This window comes from Lacerta agilis, chromosome 6 (assembly GCF_009819535.1).
Source record: "Lacerta agilis isolate rLacAgi1 chromosome 6, rLacAgi1.pri, whole genome shotgun sequence".
NCBI lineage: Eukaryota > Metazoa > Chordata > Lepidosauria > Squamata > Lacertidae > Lacerta > Lacerta agilis.
Window position 1 is genome coordinate 57163950 of NC_046317.1, and position 17679 is coordinate 57181628.

General features: G+C 40.6%; 2 protein-coding genes across 3 annotated transcripts in view; both read left to right on the forward strand.

The window, feature by feature from the left end:
- Window positions 1–2151, forward strand: part of PFKFB2 (6-phosphofructo-2-kinase/fructose-2,6-biphosphatase 2) — a 34649-nt gene extending 32498 nt beyond the window's left edge. For both annotated transcript variants that reach the window (XM_033152903.1, XM_033152904.1), the window contains one exon: window positions 1956–2151. In XM_033152903.1, the coding sequence (XP_033008794.1) occupies window positions 1956–1979 (24 nt within the window). In that variant the 3' untranslated portion in view covers window positions 1980–2151. The remainder of the gene's footprint in view (window positions 1–1955) is intronic.
- Window positions 2152–5083: 2932 nt separating this feature from the next.
- LOC117049229 overlaps window positions 5084–17679 on the forward strand; it is a 60942-nt gene continuing 48346 nt past the window's right edge. Inside the window, exons 1-5 of the mRNA XM_033153969.1 lie at window positions 5084–5246; window positions 7796–8001; window positions 11016–11179; window positions 14496–14599; window positions 16682–16879. Coding sequence (XP_033009860.1) covers window positions 5084–5246; window positions 7796–8001; window positions 11016–11179; window positions 14496–14599; window positions 16682–16879 — 835 coding nt within the window. The remainder of the gene's footprint in view (window positions 5247–7795; window positions 8002–11015; window positions 11180–14495; window positions 14600–16681; window positions 16880–17679) is intronic.

Here is a 17679-nt window from a genome sequence, read left to right on the forward strand (position 1 = left end):
GGTGAGTATATGTGCAATTATGCTGTGTGAATGTTTACTTCTAAAAAGCATCAAACTGCCAGTTGTTAACTTCCTGTGCAGAAATAAGTAGAAGTCATAAAACCAGCAGGGCTTCCCCCCCCATAAATGTTGGCAGTTTTAGACTGGGAGCCTGAATATCAGTATTGTAATGAGACATCTTAAATAATTGTATTAGCGCTGTGAACATTCTTGTGGACCAGGTAAATAAAATTTCACCCTCTGCAAACCACCATGCTGCAATGCTTTTCTTTCTCATTACTTTGTGCTGGCACTCTTTTCAAAATCAGTAACAATTTGTAAAGCTGGAGGCAAAAATGCACTTTCTCAATTGTGAGGAGCTCAGGCAGATGTAAAGGGTAAGTAGCTGCTTTGCACATCATGGCTGGAATCTAATCACTCACATCCATGTGCAGGTGGAAAGCACTTGTATGGGGAAGGACCAGCCATTTGTGCCCCTTGGTGATAGTGGTGGGGCTCCAGACTTTAGAAGAGTTCCTTGGAGAGCATTGTAAGGGAGAACTTGAAATACCATGCTTTTTTGGAAAGTTGACCTCTGAACTTTGGGTCCTACTCTACATCTTATACATGCCTGTATAAATGTGACAAATATGTTTGCAGATGCTGCACAGTCATCAGGGAGCTATGATTGGTCTCAGCCACTTTCAGTTTTCAGATTGAAACGTAGCATCTCCTATCCCTGGACAGGTCTTTGATCATCTAAAAGAGGTGTATGAAAGGCAATTCAGTCAAAAGATAGTTTGTCCAAAAAAAGAAAAGGAAAAGAAAGAAAGAAATTCTGATGTGAACCATACCCTAAAGCAGCCTTTCCCTAGCTTAGTGTCTTCCAGGTGTTCTGCACCACAATTCCCACTAGTCCCAGCTCATGGTTGGATGTCAAGGCCTGAAATACAAAATAAAAGTTTACGGAACTCTTGAATCAAACATTATTTATTTTTATTCCTGTGTTCATTTCATCAATGTCCATTTTAAAAAAATGTGCCAGTGACAGGTCGCTTAAGCTCCACTTTGTGAGTATTGGACATCTCCACAAAAGTTGTCTTTGAGCAAGTTTTACTCAAAAGTAAATCCATCTGAGTTGAGTGGGGATCTCTCAGAAATGTGCTATGGACTGCGGCTTTAATTGGTTTGAATGCACTTCAAAATGCAAAATTAACAAATGCAATGAGCGATGCAAAATTATTTTTTGATCATGTGTGGAATTCATTGCAGTCAGACTTGTTATACTCATTTGAATTCCATATGAACCCTGATTAAAATTATTATATGGAAAGATAATAACACAGGATATAGGTGTGACAAGCACAGACAGTGGACTTCCCTGATTATGTAATAGTCAAAGAGAAGAAAACTCTGTAGAATTCGTTTGCAGTATTTCTGCAGATCAGTGTTTTAAGCCAGATTGAGGATTGCAAATGGGTTTGTGTGCCTTTTTAAAATAATAGATATGTTGTTGTTTTTTAAAAAACAATCATAGTTTGGAAAACCACAAGTTAAAGTTTTTTTAACGTACAATACCAATTAGCCATTTGGGGGAGGAAATAAAAGCATGTGTTACAAGTTAAAGATAGTCACAGGCTGAGTTAGGCTAGAGTAGCATACCAAACATGCCTACAGATGCTGAGAGAAGGGGTGGTGCTATGAACTTGGCAGCTAGATGAGTATATTGAATGAGGTTTTGAAGGTGGAGATGCCATGAAGACTTAATCATTCTAGAAGTGGGGCGCAATTTTGTACAGTTTGTGAAACGTTACTTTAATTCCAGTGATCTTATGTGATCTAACATCATGCATTTAACTGAATGATCTTACAGTTAATTAAAAAGTGAACCACAATATCAAGAATGGCAATGTGGAATTCCTTTAGGATCTAAATGTTCATATTTTTGACTTTTGCATTTGGTTTCTCCTTTCCAGAGAACAGCTGGCATAGCACTGTAGAAGCATTCCACTTGTGTGATGGGAAATCGTCACGGAGGCCTCAGAAAATAAGCCACCTGGGACTGCAACCCCTTGCACTTGATCAACATCCTGAGTGTTAAATGTAGCTGTTGTCTTAGGAGACTAAAGCATGGTGGACTAGCTAGTTTTCTGGAACAATGACAAGTTCTCTTAATATCTCTAAAAATGGTAGTGCTTTATGAAATCTGCTTTATGAAAAATACTCAACATCTAAATGAGGCATAGGCAAACTTGGCCCTCCAGATGTTTTGGGACTAAAACTCCCATCACCTAGCTAACAGGACCAGTGATCAGGGGTGATGGGAACTGTAGTCCCAAAACATCTGGAGGGCCGAGTTTGCCTATGCCTGATCTAAATATTAGAGCAGGTGGGGGGAACCTTTGGCTCTCCAGATGTTGCTGAACTCCCATCATCCCTGATCATTGGCCATGCTTACCAGGGGCTAAGGGGAGTTGTAGTTCAGGAATGTCTGGAGAGCCAGATATTCACCATACCTGCACTAGAGCAAACTCATTTTGAACCTCTCAAGCTCTGGTGATGCACTTTTAGATCCTCTAGAAATCATGTATATTTAAGACAAGACAAGCCATAGCTACAGAATGGCCAGGGAGGAGCAAAGTCAGTGGCCACCATCTCTCTCAGAGCCCACCCAGGCATAGCATAATTTGCAGGGCAGGGCATTGTAGGTTCAGAAGAAGTTCATTCAGGCATTATTGCATGTCTTTTTTTCTGAATCCTGAACAGAATGGAGATAAATCTATATGCAGTGAGTCTGAGCTTTCCAAACTGTGTGTCACGACCGACACATTAGTGTGACAGCATGTTGCGCTTCTCTTGGGGCTGGAAAGGGGTTAGTTTAACCTCCGGTTTGCCAGTAAATTACTGTGTCACAAAATGATGCATGTCTAAAAAGTGTGTCACCAACATGAAAAGTTTGGAAAGCTGTGTTACATAATGGATTAATATCATCTTTTTTATTTCTGCTGATTGAGCCCACTAAAAAGGGTTTAGTGTAATCATTCCTAATAATAATAATAATAATAATAATAATAATAATAATAATAATAATAATTTATTTATGCTCTGCCTTTTTCCTGACGGGTCTCAAAGTGGCTTACAGATAAAAATAAGAATTGCTTTCCTATTCTTATCCTTGTTTACTCAGAAGTACCCTATTCAATAGGAGTTATTCCCAGGTAGGTATGCATAGGATTGCAGACTTACTGTTACTCTTGGTGTTTATAAAGAAAATATTTAGGGGACAATCCCACAAAATTAAGCAATTTCCATAGAATATATTTAAGCATACCATAACCACATTCCAATGTGATGCTACCAAAGTACACAATCCTGCTTACAATTAGGATAAATATGTTGCCATAGAATTAAAATAGTACAGTACCTACAGTACCTACTGCCTCTACGCACAATATACTGCTGTATCTTTTGCACAGTTTTATGAGGGAATGTTTTTAATAATGACTCCCTGCTTACATCAAGAGGTAAATAATAAATATATTTTAAATGCCGGGACATATGAATGTGACTGCTTATTAATGAGCAGTTTGATGTTCATTGACTAAAATCACTGCTGTAATATAATAAACTTCTCAATGCTGGGGGTTGTTTCTGCCACAGCCTGTGCTGACCAAGATGCTTTCTGGTCAGGGGTGTCTGAGGTTTCCTTTTTTTATTATCTAAAACTAGTGTTGTGAGTAATGTGTTGTTGCCTTAGATTCAGAATGCAAAATAGGTGTTTTAAAAGCACAGCCATTTGTAGGTAATCAATCAATTGCAATCCTATGCTGATTGTGGTTCATTACAATGGTACCCATGCTTAGTGCCTGAAAAATAAAACAAATAATTATGACATCTGATAATCATTCAGTAGATACATACTGCAGACTCTCCAAGTGTCCCCATTTTCCAGGGACAGTTCCAGATTTACAGAGGTCGTCCCGGTTTGATATGATCCTGGAATGTCCGGCTTTTCCTTAGGACGTCCCTATTTTCATCGGAGAAATGTTGGAGGGTATGAAGTTAGGTGACTACCCAAGCCAAGCAGATAAGTAACTACAGTGGTACCTCAGGTTAAGTACTTAATTCGTTCTGGGGTCTGTGCTTAACCTGAAACTGTTCTTAACCTGAAGCACCACTTTAGCTAATGGGACCTCCCTCTGCACTGCCAGAGCACAATTTCTGTTCTTATCCTGAAGCAAAGTTCTTAACCTGAAGTGTTATTTCTGGGTTAGCGGAGTATGTAACCTGAAGCGTACATAACCTGAGGTACCACTGTATACAAGCTTTAGAAGACATCTGAAGGAGATTTGTTAATGTTTTATTATGTTTTTATATATGTTGGGAGCTACCCCGCATGGCTGGGGGAACCTTGTCAGATGAGCGGGGTACAAACTATAAAATTATAATTATCATAGAGTGTCCCTGTTGCATGACTTACCAAAGCTGTTGTAGTCTTTGTGCCCTTAACTGTACAACTAGGCTCTAGTCTAGTACACGTACTCAGAAAAACATCCCATTTTGTCTTAGCTTCTAAGATAGGTTGGATCATGAGCATGGCTCAATCAGAGAACTTGGCACCACCCCAGGCTTCTTGATTGATTCACTTTTCCAGATAGAGAAGGTTATTTTCTGTCAGAACAGACCAGTTGATTGAGCACATGGAAAGCTTAACTCTTCCAGTGTAGAAATAGATCCTTCCTTTCAGGGAGGAGCCCAGTTATCATCTTGTAGGGTCTCTGGTTATCTAGTCCCTCCGGCCAGCTTTAAAGTGGGCCTACTATTACTATTACTACTGCTACTACTACTACTACTAATAATAATAATAAATTTATTATTTATACCCCGCCTATCTAGTACCTAAATAGTACAATGCTGGAATCTCATGTTCCAAGGTATTTGCACAATGTTTTCTGATTTGTGAAATATAATAAAAGCATTCCACTAATGTAAACTTGTTCCTCCCTGTTACTTTCCTGCAATTGTTTATCAAACTGATGTTAGAAGGATTCAAGAGCTGCTGCTTTGTTTGCCTTCCATGCCACTCCTCTCCAAACTTGCTCAAATGGAAACACAGGTGAAGCACTGCTTAAATGCTGACAGCAGCTCCATGAAAAGCAGGATGCTGAAGGGAAAATACCAGGGAACTACCGTAATAAGTGAAAGGGAACAGAGGATGAAGGAATCAAAAGAAAAATTTAACAGAAGGAGGAAAAATGAAAGTGAAGGTAGGAGAAAAACCGGATTGGCTGCAAGTAGAATTAGAGGGAACAGGGAAGAGCAATTCTGGATTGTTAAACCCTGTGGTTGAGCCAGAAAGAGGCATTATAGGATAGCGTAGGTGGGTGAAAGGAACTACGCTACCGGAAAGGCAATATGACGGGTCTAAGTAGTACGTAACTACACTGCAGAATAGAAGACAGAAAAGCGGTCCTGTGCTGAAAAAAAAGATGTCCAAGCCCCAGGGTCAGATTTAGGTTTGATGAGGCCCTAAGCTACTGAAGGTAATGGGGCCCTTTTTGTGTTGAATATATGTATATGGTGATTTATGGACCTAATAGGTATCTAAAGCCATTTGCACATAACAAATAGGAGCCTACACAACACAAAACACTGTTGCTGTATGTATGTTTTAATTTATTGTTTTTTATCTCATATTTTGGAAATGTACATCCAGGTTTTTTCCCCTTTAACTTTTGGGGGGGGGGACCAAGAGAGTGGGGGGGGCCCTACCGGTAAGCTATAGCTTACTTAGCTTATCCGTAGGCTAAATCCAGCACTGCCAAGCCCTGGTATTGTGTATGGAACTAAGCATAGGTCCTGGATGCCTGAGCACCCACAAAATTCCCCACAAATTTTGGCGCCAGGGCCATGCACGCTGCATGGCACGCACTGTTGCCGGGCCAAGCTGGCACTCCTGCAACTAAGGATGCCATTCCATGATCGCCCCCTGTGGAGCGAATTCAGCGGGGCTTCTCGCTGAGCAGATACATACGCATTCCCTGAGCACATCCAGGACGTCAAAGCGCAAGGCAAGTTGGCTGTTACAACTCCTAGGAGAGCTCCTGTGAGCCACTTGCTCTGATGAGGGCTAAAAGATTAAATGGAGAACCGTCGGTCAGCGCTGCTCCTCGTGGCTCTTCCCCACACCACCCGCAGGTGAACGAGTCCCAGCTGGGGCTCCCACGCCACGCGCAGATCTCGCGATTTCTTCCCCCGCGCGACTCTTCTCACCACGTTTCCCACCCGCCAATCCCGAGCGCGCGCCCTTGCCGCCGCCTCCAACTGGCACGCGCGTGGCTCTGGGCCCGTAAGGCCGGGAACTGATAGCGACGGAGACAGCTCCCTCTCTTCGCCCTCCTCCTGGAGTACCTAAACTGAAACCACGCTAGTGCTCACGCCCCTTGGCCGAAAAAGCCGCCGCCGCTCCCTTCCCCTCGAGTTGTTTCCCGTCGCCTTGCTTTTCCGTTGTGGTGCTTTCTGTTTTTCTGACTCTGGGTTCTTTTTGTGCTGCTGCGATGGCGCCTCTTACAAGTTACTCCAGCGGGCATTTGTTGTTGGCGTCGCCGCTGCTGCTCCTGCTGCTGTTTCTCTCATTTCCCAGAGTTCGAGGTGGGGTTGGGTGTGAGGTAGGGTGAGGGGGTTCAATGCATTTCGGTCGTACCGCGCCTTGCTCAGACTGTTAGCATATCTGTCAGATGAGCTGCCGGCCTCTTGTGTTTGGAGAGCTAAGCGCAAGAAGGCCACTTTCTGTGTATGGACTGAGAGGCCAGTTACTTTCAATAAGTGTAAATTTAGGGCATCAAATTTCACTAAAAGTTAAGGGTGTTCTTTTCTTGTTGCCTTCAAAACGTCATAAAACAGCAAACTGTCAAACGCTGAGGGTAAATGTGATGGTTGCATATAACCTATCTTCAGATATGAGGATTATACTTTAAATCTTGAAAAGCTGAAGGCCATTGTATGGCAACAATAAATAGTTGTTGGGACCAACCAAAAGGTCACCAGCAAGGTTTCAAAATGAGCTATATTTGTTGGGGATTTGTCATGAATGCAATCCAGGATTGGAGGAAGAAAACATGGACTTCGTACGAATCTGCAAAATTATTTATTAGTTTCGTCTACTCAAGATCCCTCAAGAATACAACACATTCACACAGGCTCTGAGGGGACATAGTTATAAAAGGTAGTTGCTCTAACTAGATGCTCACGCAGAGGAATTGATGCAGATGATGGAAGATTCACATTGCTCCTTGGCCTTCTGAGCTTTTTGCCCCCAAATGGCCCTGTTCCTACGATTTTTATACTTTAAGAATATGGCCTCTTGGTAACATTCCAGCCTTACTTTAAGTAAATGGGCACAACTGTCCTAAAATATGGTATTCTTCCAAGGAACATTCTGCAGTGTCATCTTTCTGGGAATGCTCCTTACTTAATCTGCTATTTTAAGTACTCTTTATTTAAAATAGCCACCATTAATTGGACCTGTTCCCTCTTTGCATCCTTTGCACAGAGCCCACAGAGCTCCCTCTGTCTCCTGTTAGTCATTAGATGGTGGTAGCAGGTGTGCCACCCATGTGTATCTCACAAGTTTGTTTAGATGAAAAGGCAACCACTTATTTTCCATGTGAGTAGCAGATGGTAAATAAGGCTTCCATTTGAACCTCACCTACAAGCAAGCCCCTTAAAATTCAAGAGAGCTTACATCTGAAAAGACATAGTTATGATTACTCTATTAGTCTTAGCTTCAGAACTTCCTCTGAATTTTTATTTCCAGGTGATTGCTCCTATCTACATGTAACCAATGCTAGCCTAAGAAGCGGGGATCCAAAAGACAGCTATCCTACTGGGACTGTTTTACAATACCGTTGTATCCGAGGTTATGAGCCTATTCCTGGAAAAACTCTTTCTCTTACATGTCTTGCCAATTCAAAATGGTCAGTAGAAAATCCTAGGTTTTGTCAAGGTAAGTTTGACTTAATTTTCTGAATATCTAAAACTGTTGAACAGCCATCTTAAAACAGACCACTTATGTCAGTAACTTGCCTAAGAAGGAGGAGGTCCAAACATTGCAGAAAGTTAGTAAATACTGTACCAAAGGAGGCTTTTCTTTTGTAAAACATTGGAGCCTTAAATCAGGGAGATGGAATATTCTAAGTATCACTCCTAATGATGAACTCAAGTGATGAATGCTCTTGGGTCTGTAGATACAAGGCACTTCTAAGAAACAAGAAGAGAGCAATAGCATGTTTGAACGAACCCCAGAGTTTGCAGAGGTACCAGATATTTAAAATGGAACTAAGGGGGCAAAAACAGCCCAATGAAGACTCAAAATGATCAATCACAGATTATTGGGTATCTAAATTTTTTTTGGAGAGGATTGATTGGTCCGGTGAAGAAGGGCATGACTGGCTATCTTATAAATTCTCCATGTTTAGGTAACAAAATACAGTATTTTGTTGCAGTAGGTTCAATTTTTCTTGTATACTGCTATGTTTTTCTAGTATCTCTGTTGGCCATTGCAGTTGCAGACTACTTACCCAAAAGTTCAGTTCTAGAGATCGTACAGCCCCGGCCCCCTCAATCACAGAGGCCAGCTGCTGCTTTGCCCTCTGCCTCACTGGGCTCTGGAAAGGTCACATAAGGGTTCTGTGAGAGAACCAGGGCCATCAGACAAGCTTTCCAAAGCCCACTAAGCAAGCCCACTAAGCAAGGCAGTACCTTCCTTATTGTGCTCTAGAAAGGAGGAATGAGGGGTTGTATGACTGTTCAAGAGCCTGGTAAGCAAGCTGGATGACTTAAACAGTTCTTTCTGTGGCAGGTTTCCCCTGCTCCCTGTTTGTTTGTTTGTTTGTTTGTTTGTTTGTTTGTTTACCCCTGCCCACAAAGACCTGCAATTGCGTAAGTAAAGTAGTAATAATAATAATAATAATAACAAAAATTTATTTATACCCCGCCCTTCCCCGCCAAACCGGGCTCAGGGCGGCTAACGCCAATAAAATCACAACAAAAACATAAAACAGTTCATTAAAATACAGATTAAAATTCAATTTAAAACTAAATCTAAACTTCAGCCTCATTTTTAAGTAGCCCATCAATCACCCCAAAAGAACGAAACATCAGGGTTAAACTGAAACCAACCCAAAGGCTAGGTGGAACAGCTCCGTCTTGCAGGCCCTGCAGAAAGATGCCAAATCCCGCAGGGCCCTGGTCTCTTGTGCCAGACTGTTCCACCAAGTCGGGGCCAGTACTGAGAAGGCCCTGGCCCTAGTTGAAGCCAACCTAGTGTCCTTGTGGCTCGGGACCTCCAACAAATTATTATTTGTAAGCATAAATTATGGACACAACTGCATTTATTCTGATTCCAGAGTTCCATACTTCAGCTCAGTTTCTTGTGATTAAACTGAACATGTGGTATGTTAAGCATGCTGGGTACTTCCTAGTTCTAGAATTACATGTAATGGTAGGCAGCTGTTTCCTTTTGTCTTACAGTTTCCCCCCCTTATGTTTTGTACTGTCTTGACTAAATATCTCCAACCTAAATCTTTTTATATATGTATGTAAATATTACTGTGAAGAAATGCTTCCACAGTACCAGTATGGTGTTGAAAATAACTGTTAGCCCAAGTACTGCAGTCATCATTAGAATGCATTAGTGTCCTTTGTATCAGTTCTGTTTAAAACAATGCATATATTCACCAAACTCTTAAAACAGCTCTAGCAGCCATTTCCAAGCCAGGAGATTCAACTGCAGAGTGGCAGTTAGAACATCTGAGAATGAGAGTTAAACCTCTATACATCTTGCTCTGCCCTAGTGTGTGTTCTCTGTTTTTCTGTATTTTTATCTTAAATATATCGTAGGCCAAATATATATGATGTGAACTAATAGTGGCTGGAAATTGTATTAAGCAGCTGCTACAGCAACCATTTCCCTATGACACTCTACATGTAAACTGGACCTGAAGACTGTACTAGTTTTTTTTTTTCTCCTGTTCGAAGGCTAAGACCTGAACCAATGGATTCAAGTTACAAGAAAGGAGATTCTGACTAAACATCAAGCATTTTCTGCCAGTAAGAGCTGTTTGACAGTGGAACATAGGTGATGGACTTCCTTCCTGGGAGGTTTTTAAGCAGAGGTTGGATGACCATCTGTCATGTATGACCTAGTTGAGATTCCTGCATTTTAGGGTGTTGGACTACAATATAATATTGTGAAGGTGAGAGGTACCAACACTGTCACCTCTTCTCCAAAAGTAGATGAGGAGGATGTATTGGAGGTTCTCACCTTAAATAATGATTAGAAGCTGCCCCGGCCTGATTTTTCTTCACCATGGCTGATGAATAGTATGCTCACAAAACTACTGTACTTAAAAGTATAACTGTCTTAAAATTATTTGAACAAATATACCTTTGTTTTACCTATTGTCATAAATACAGGGGTGTGGGAGTACTATTACAACTTTATAGTAAACAAATAAGAGTTTTTAATGATCTCAGCTGTCATCTTTTTGATACTGGATAGTGTCAGCAGCAACAGTCCAAAAACTTTGAACATCTATATGCCAGAGGCAATAAAGAGATAAGTGTACATAAAGATAGAAATGGTCATTCAACTGCTTTCAACTCATGAAGGAGAAAAAAAAGAACCCTAATGTCTGCATCCATCCCTAAGGATGACATTATTGTGAACCACCAGTAAAACTGGATATTGAATTATCCTTTAGTGAATATAGTATTTCCAAGGACACTTTCAGACTGTCTCTATATTACAGGAGGGATTCAATTAAATACCAACAAATTCAGATAGACAAGTTGAAGTGTATTTGGTTCTCTTGTGCACCAAATCTGATTTTTTAAAAAAAATTGGACATTTTGCAGTAAAGAATGTGACAGGGAATTGCACTGGAGATAATGATACAAATTTTTTTGACACAATGTCATATAACAATCAGGATGACTGCTTAAACAGATCATCTGGAAGTGGCTTTGGTGTCTAGTGTACCTGTTTCTTTTTAAAGAAATCAAGGCTGCATGTGCTAATGCTTGTTTTGATTTTCCTGTTAGGAAAGCGATGTCCTGCAATAAATTTAGAGAATGGCAGAATAGTAAAATCAAATGACTTGCGGCTAGGTGATGAAATAACTCTAGGCTGTAATGAGGGGTGAGTTGTACCTACTTTGCTTTGTTTAGAACTGGGAGGGGCTTGTGATAGACATAAATTAATTGTTTAAATATTTGGCTAGATTTTTGACATTAATTCTTATCCAGTTTGTGTTGTTATTATAATCATGAGTGTCTTTCATTTGGTTATTTCTCAGTGTGTAAAACTGTCTTTCTATGCTGGCATCTGGATGTGTTTCCACTCACTGATGAAATCCCTAGTTCTTTCCCTGGCTCCTTTTACTCCTTGCAACCCTTAATTAAGTGCACTGCTGCTTCAAGCAAGTTCACAGTTCACAGTTCTCTGTGCATTTCTCTAAAAATAAAATAAATTTAATATAAATTTAATATGCTATAATAACTATATTAGAGGGTTTTCATATACCCCTCCAACTTGCCATTCTCTCCAGCAAAATAGGCATTTTGCATAATTCATGTGATCCACACTTTATCAACCACAGCTCTGCCCCCTATGTTATGGTGTGATAATCATGGATTTTATCTACAATTGCGTCCTACAATTCCATCTCTCTTGCAAAATAGACACAAAAATATTTTGTGTAACCCATTTTCTCAGCCAGACACCCTGCAATACAGTGTAATAATGGTGGATTTTATCTACAATCGCTTTGGCAAAGCAATTTTCTTAATGGTGATAAACTCCAGTGGGGTGGGATGACATTTTTAATGAAATAAGGTCTGTTGGGAAGATAATGAATTCCTGCCTTTACTGCTCCCCTTTGTTTTTGAGGTGACACACTACTCCCCATCATAGCGGAATGTCAATCCTTTTTTTATATAAGAATTTATTGGTATTTCCATATAAAAAGAAAAAACAACAAATAATAACAATCAATCTACATATAAAAACAAACACAACAAACAATACAAATAGCAATCAAATAAAAACTGATACATACCTCACACACAGAAACACACCAATCTATTAATTGTGATCTTATTTCGAATCTTATTTGGGGGGACTTCCCCCGTTCTCTCTTTCTGCGTTCAGTTCTAATTTACTTTAGTGACTTTATAACTAGTTTAACAAATCATTCACCATTATTCTTAATCTTCAAGTAAACATCTTATATCATTCAACTTATTAATATCAAATAAAACACCATATTCCAGATCTTAACTTCTTATATCCTTTTTTCTCTTAACTCAGTAAAACTATTGCTCTTATTACTTCTAATTCCTACCTTAAAAAATATTATAATCAAAACCTTATCATAAAAAACCTAAGAATTTCTTCCCTTCTCCAAATCGCTTATTTCCCTCTGACGTCGGAGTACCATGGTTAGCCTTCCTAATACATCTCATAAATTCTTTTAATAATAATAATAATAATAATAATAATAATAATAATAATAATAATAATAATTTTATTTATACCCCGCCCCCTCCTCACCATCTTCCCTCTTCCCATCTCAATCTCCCAACAGTCTTCCCCCCAACATTTTCCCAGTCCGAATCTTCCTTCCCCCACACCAATTTCTTCTTTCATAATGTAACATTTCAGAATGTCACTTTTTCCTTGATACCTAGAAGCCAAAACATTGCTATCAAGTATCTTTGCTGAACTCTTCCAAACAGCTTGTACATTGTCACCAAATGTCTCTAGTTCATTCTTCAGATCAAATTTCAGATCCCAGAGTTGATAGTTCTGGGGCTCCCACCCCAGAAAGCCGTTGTAAAGTCAATGTCACCAGTCTCAGACCTCTCACATCCATGAGACTTTTCTTCTTTTGGAGCTTGTGTCTTCTCTACTTCACATGAAAGCTCTGGAAAATAATCCTCTCTAGTTGCAAATGAATCTTTAAGGTCTCTAGTTGTTGCTTTAAGTTCCTCAGCAAAGTTTTTAAAAGCACTTCAAATCCCAGAAAATGTTTCAATGACATTCTGTTGCAAAGTTTCTAAGTGCTGTAAAATTCTTTCCTCCCCTGATACCATTGCTGGGTCTGGAAGGACCGTGGGAACCAGATATAAATTGACAGGAGTGGGCAGAAAATAACAAAGTCTCAGTACTTTTCCATCCTCAGTACTCACGTTTCAGCCGCCATTTTCCCCCTTCCTCAGAGGGTAGACTTTCTTACACTGTAATCCTCTATCAATCGGAAGAAATAACTCAAATTTCTCAGTGTCGCCCCCCCCCCCCCAAAAAAAGAGGGTTTTCTTAAGCAGTCAGAATCAGAATCAACGTGAAACTTCAAAGCAGTCCAAAATAGCAACAGCCAAATCCGGTGTCACTTTGATCTTACTGCAAAGGAGAGAGACGGACTTCCTCTTTTTACATCTCTCTCCATAAGCCAATTACAGTAGTTTAGTCCAAATTAGATCCAAATTATAGTCATTATTTACAGGTTTCTTCTTTTCCAGCCGAATTAAAGAAGAACGGAGCGCTCATAGCTGGCGGCCGGCTGCCGCTTGGTTTCCCCCGGTTGGGGACGGCTTCCACAGCTCCGCGCCGGAGCCAGTTCACTCGAGCCTCCCTTTTACAAGGGAAGCGCGAGAACTGGACGGAACAAATGAGCCAGCTGGAAGACCCTGGCCACGGGACGCTCTTCCCGTGATTTTTCGGAGCCCGCAGTGCGTTTACGGGGCTCCTAGCCCCCGGGGGAACCGGAGCTGTCTCGGAGCCGAGACAGCTCCCAACCACCAGCTATGGCGCTCGCGCCGGAAGTGGGGAATGTCAATCCTAGATTAGATACTTGAATTGTATTTCAAGTACTTCACCTTTAATTGAGGAAGTCCACTATGAAATTTGAAAGCCTGGGTTGCTGCTTACAAAGGCACGATGTCCAAGCTACTGGAGTTTTTATGTTGGTATGACTTTTTCTGGGCACTCATTAACAAAGAGATAATTCCTGTATCTGGAATTAAATTAAATGGCTAGCTTGTCTCAACTTAGACTGACAGCACTCAGAGAAAGGGCATTTTCAGTTGCACTGCTCCACCTATAGAATCCTTTCCCCAGGAAGTTTCCCCTGGCCTCATTGTCACATTGTTTTAGCAGCAAGTGAAGACCGCTTTCCCAGGTCTCATTCATTGTTGTTTGAACTGGCTTCAATCCTGTTATTATATTCTTGCTGCTGTGTTATTTCTAACTGCTTTGAACTGGTGGTGGTTGGTTTTTTTCTGTTTCTGTCAACTAGCACAGTGATGACTGTAGAATGGGATAGATATATAAATATATATATATATATACACACACACACACACACACACACACACATTCTCTAAATAAAGCAAGTGTACTGGATAAAAAATATGCTCTATCTGCACACTTTATGTCCCATGCATTAAAATACAAGATTTGTCTTTCTCTTTAGGTACAGAATGATAGGCGAAAATACTCTTCGATGTTTGCTTATAGGCAACAGTGTTAATTGGAATAGAGATCTTCCACTTTGCCAACGTAAGATGAGCTAATTTGAATTTATTAAGTGTGAGCTCAATGTGTTACTGTGTTACTTTGTTTATTGCAAAAGTGTAACCAATATACAGAGTTCAAGATATTTTCTGATCATGTACCATATACACACCATCATGGTTGTTGCCAACTAACTGACCCATTTGTTTGCAAAATCACACATAAATGAGAACTGATGAAATAGGTATTAAATCGAGGAGAAGTCTGGTGCATAAGGAATTGCTGAAGTCATTCAAACTATTGCCATTCCCTACAGATGGATATATGTTTAATCAGGAACCCTACAGAACCTGTTCATTAAGCCACTTTTCAGTGTTTCTTGGAACAGAAAGGATTTCTCCCATTTAATGTAGCATTTAAGTTTTAGTGGAAGCATCTTTGCTTCATTGTCCTTATTCAGACAAGAGAATCTAAGGGAGTGAAGCAGTGCAAATACAGTAGAACATGTGCATTGCACTAATCCCACATTGGGCTCACTGAGCCACTGGTGAAAGGGGAGCACCAGAAGGTTGTCATCTCTGCGGTGTTTCATAGGGGGGGGTAGAGAATCATATATACCACTTTGAACTCATTGGCGAAAAGGTGGGATAAAAATATACAGTAATATGAAGTGAATTTAAAAATTAATTTGGCTACAGTAGATTCCATAATGCCTCAACATTTTGTACCTACCGGTATGTTTTTTTGGGCTCACCTTTTGGCCTGGGTGCTTAACACTTAACAATGACCTGTGAGGAGCCTGAATTTGAGTCATCCATTGGTTGTCCTATATAACTTGTAGAGACTTACATACTTTTTGGAATTAGAGTTTCACCTGTGGGTGGATTGGGGAGCAATTGGGTCAGATCCCCCTGAATTACTGGAAACCTCTTGGAACATCATTTGCCTTTTCATCTAAAGCAGCCTCTTCTGGGCCTCTTTATATACCTTTCAAGTGGTTTTCTGCATGGGGAGGTTCCCTCCCCCATCCCAGTGGTTTTCAGGGGTTCATCCATTATTACATCATTTAAAAATACTTTTTATTAATTAAAAAAAACTATGGAATTCAGCAAATTTATTTGACCTACAAGCAAATATGGCTGATAAAGTGACTTAGGTAAAGGTAAAGGAACCCCTGACCATTTGGTCCAGTCGCGGATGACTCTGGGGTTGCGGAGCTCATCTCGCTTTATTGGCCAAGGGAGCCGGAGTACAGCTTCCGGGTCATGTGGCCAGCATGACTAAGCCACTTTTGGCAAACCAGAGCAGCGCACGGAAACACTGTTTACCTTCCCGCTGGAGTGGTACCTATTTATCTACTTGCACTTTGATATGCTTTTGAACTGCTAGGTTGGCAGGAGCAGGGACCGAGCAATGGGAGCTCACCCTTTCATGGAGATTTGAACCGCCAACCTTCTGATCAGCAAGCCCTAGGCTCTGTGGTTTAACCCACAGCGCCTCCCGTATCCCCAGAGTGACTTAGGGCATTCAAATACTCTCATTGCTTTCCGTTAATATAATAGGGTCCTTGTTTTTGTAACCTTTCCTTGTCTGCCCATTCTGTCTATGGTATATACAGTTTTATTCACTACCTTTCATATATTCACATACCTGTGATTTTATTTCATGTCTGAATATGTTTGACAGTGATCTGTAATTGTATATGGACTATGTATATTGTCATTAAATCCTGTTTGATAACCCTGAATTTTGGGGTCAGCCTTTATTATTTCTCTGTGCACAGTTGTGAAGGCAGCCCTGTCTCCATAGGCATGCATGAGGGAAAATAAAGGCTAATAGTAAGGAAGCTGAGGACAATGGAATCCCTACAAGGCTTCAAGGCTAGCTTGCTTCACAGAATATCTAGTTTGCTTTTGAGGAGGTTGTAGTACCTACACAGCAGTCCACTTTAGTTCAGTGTTTGGGTGACAGCTAAAATGGATGCTCAGGCCTTGAATTATCAGAAGATTACTTCATAAAGTGGAACATCTTTTCCGTGAAAATAATTTAGTCCAAATACAATGCTAACAGAGATGCTTTTACAATTGTAGGCCTAACTGAACTGTTAATGTTGCTTTTGATCCCCAGGAATCCCCTGTTTCCCCCCTCCTAAGATTGCCAATGGTCGACACAGTGGCACACCTGATGATGAATATAACTATGGCTCATCAGTGACGTACACTTGTAATCCTTACTACTCACTTATTGGAAGCCCTACTATTACATGTTTAGTGGCTGCAGATGGTATAAACGGAGAGTGGCGTCCAGCTGCACCTGAATGTAAAGGTGATAGAAACTAATGCTTGTTACCTTTCTTGTACTATGTTAATGTCCTTTGTGTACAATGGCTGGAAAAAGTAAATCCTTGTTGGAATGAGCTAACTTTGCAGTCTACTAAGCACCGTGCTGCTGCTGTTCAGCCTGTGAGGTTTTCAGTGGGATTGCAAGGGATTCAGTGTGGGATATGCAATAGCATTGGCCCCTCAATGAGTTGCTTGTTTTAACCTGAGTCATTTTCCGAGGAGCTTATGGTCTGATCCAATTAAAATAATCACTATTATGTCCCATTGAGAACAAAGAAACCTAGATTTGGTTGTGAGCTATGTATTTGATTAATTTCATTTGGACTTAATCATTGCCTTTAGGTTGTTTTGCTCAGGGTACTAGGAAGAATAAAAACAATATAAATTTAATGTTTCCTGCAATAAATGGAGGAGTATTGAGTAGCACAGTCATACTTCATGTTACATTTGCTTCATGCTGCCTTTTTTCATGTTGCGTCCCACAGCGACCCGGAAGTACCAGAAAGGGTTACTTCCGGGTTTCGCCGCTCGCACATGGGCAGTAGTGTTAAATCATGTTTCGCGCATGCACACATGCACCAAATCGCGCCGCACACCTGCACAGATACGGTGCTTCAGGTTGCGGGCTTTTCATGTTGCGAACGGGCCTCCGGAACGGATCCTGTTCGCAACCAGAGGTACCACTGTAATTGTTATCCTTTGTAGATTTAGATTTGTTTGGCTTTCTGCATTCTAAGAGCTATCTGCGCAGGAAGTTTGATAATGCCTTCTCTGAAGCAGTTT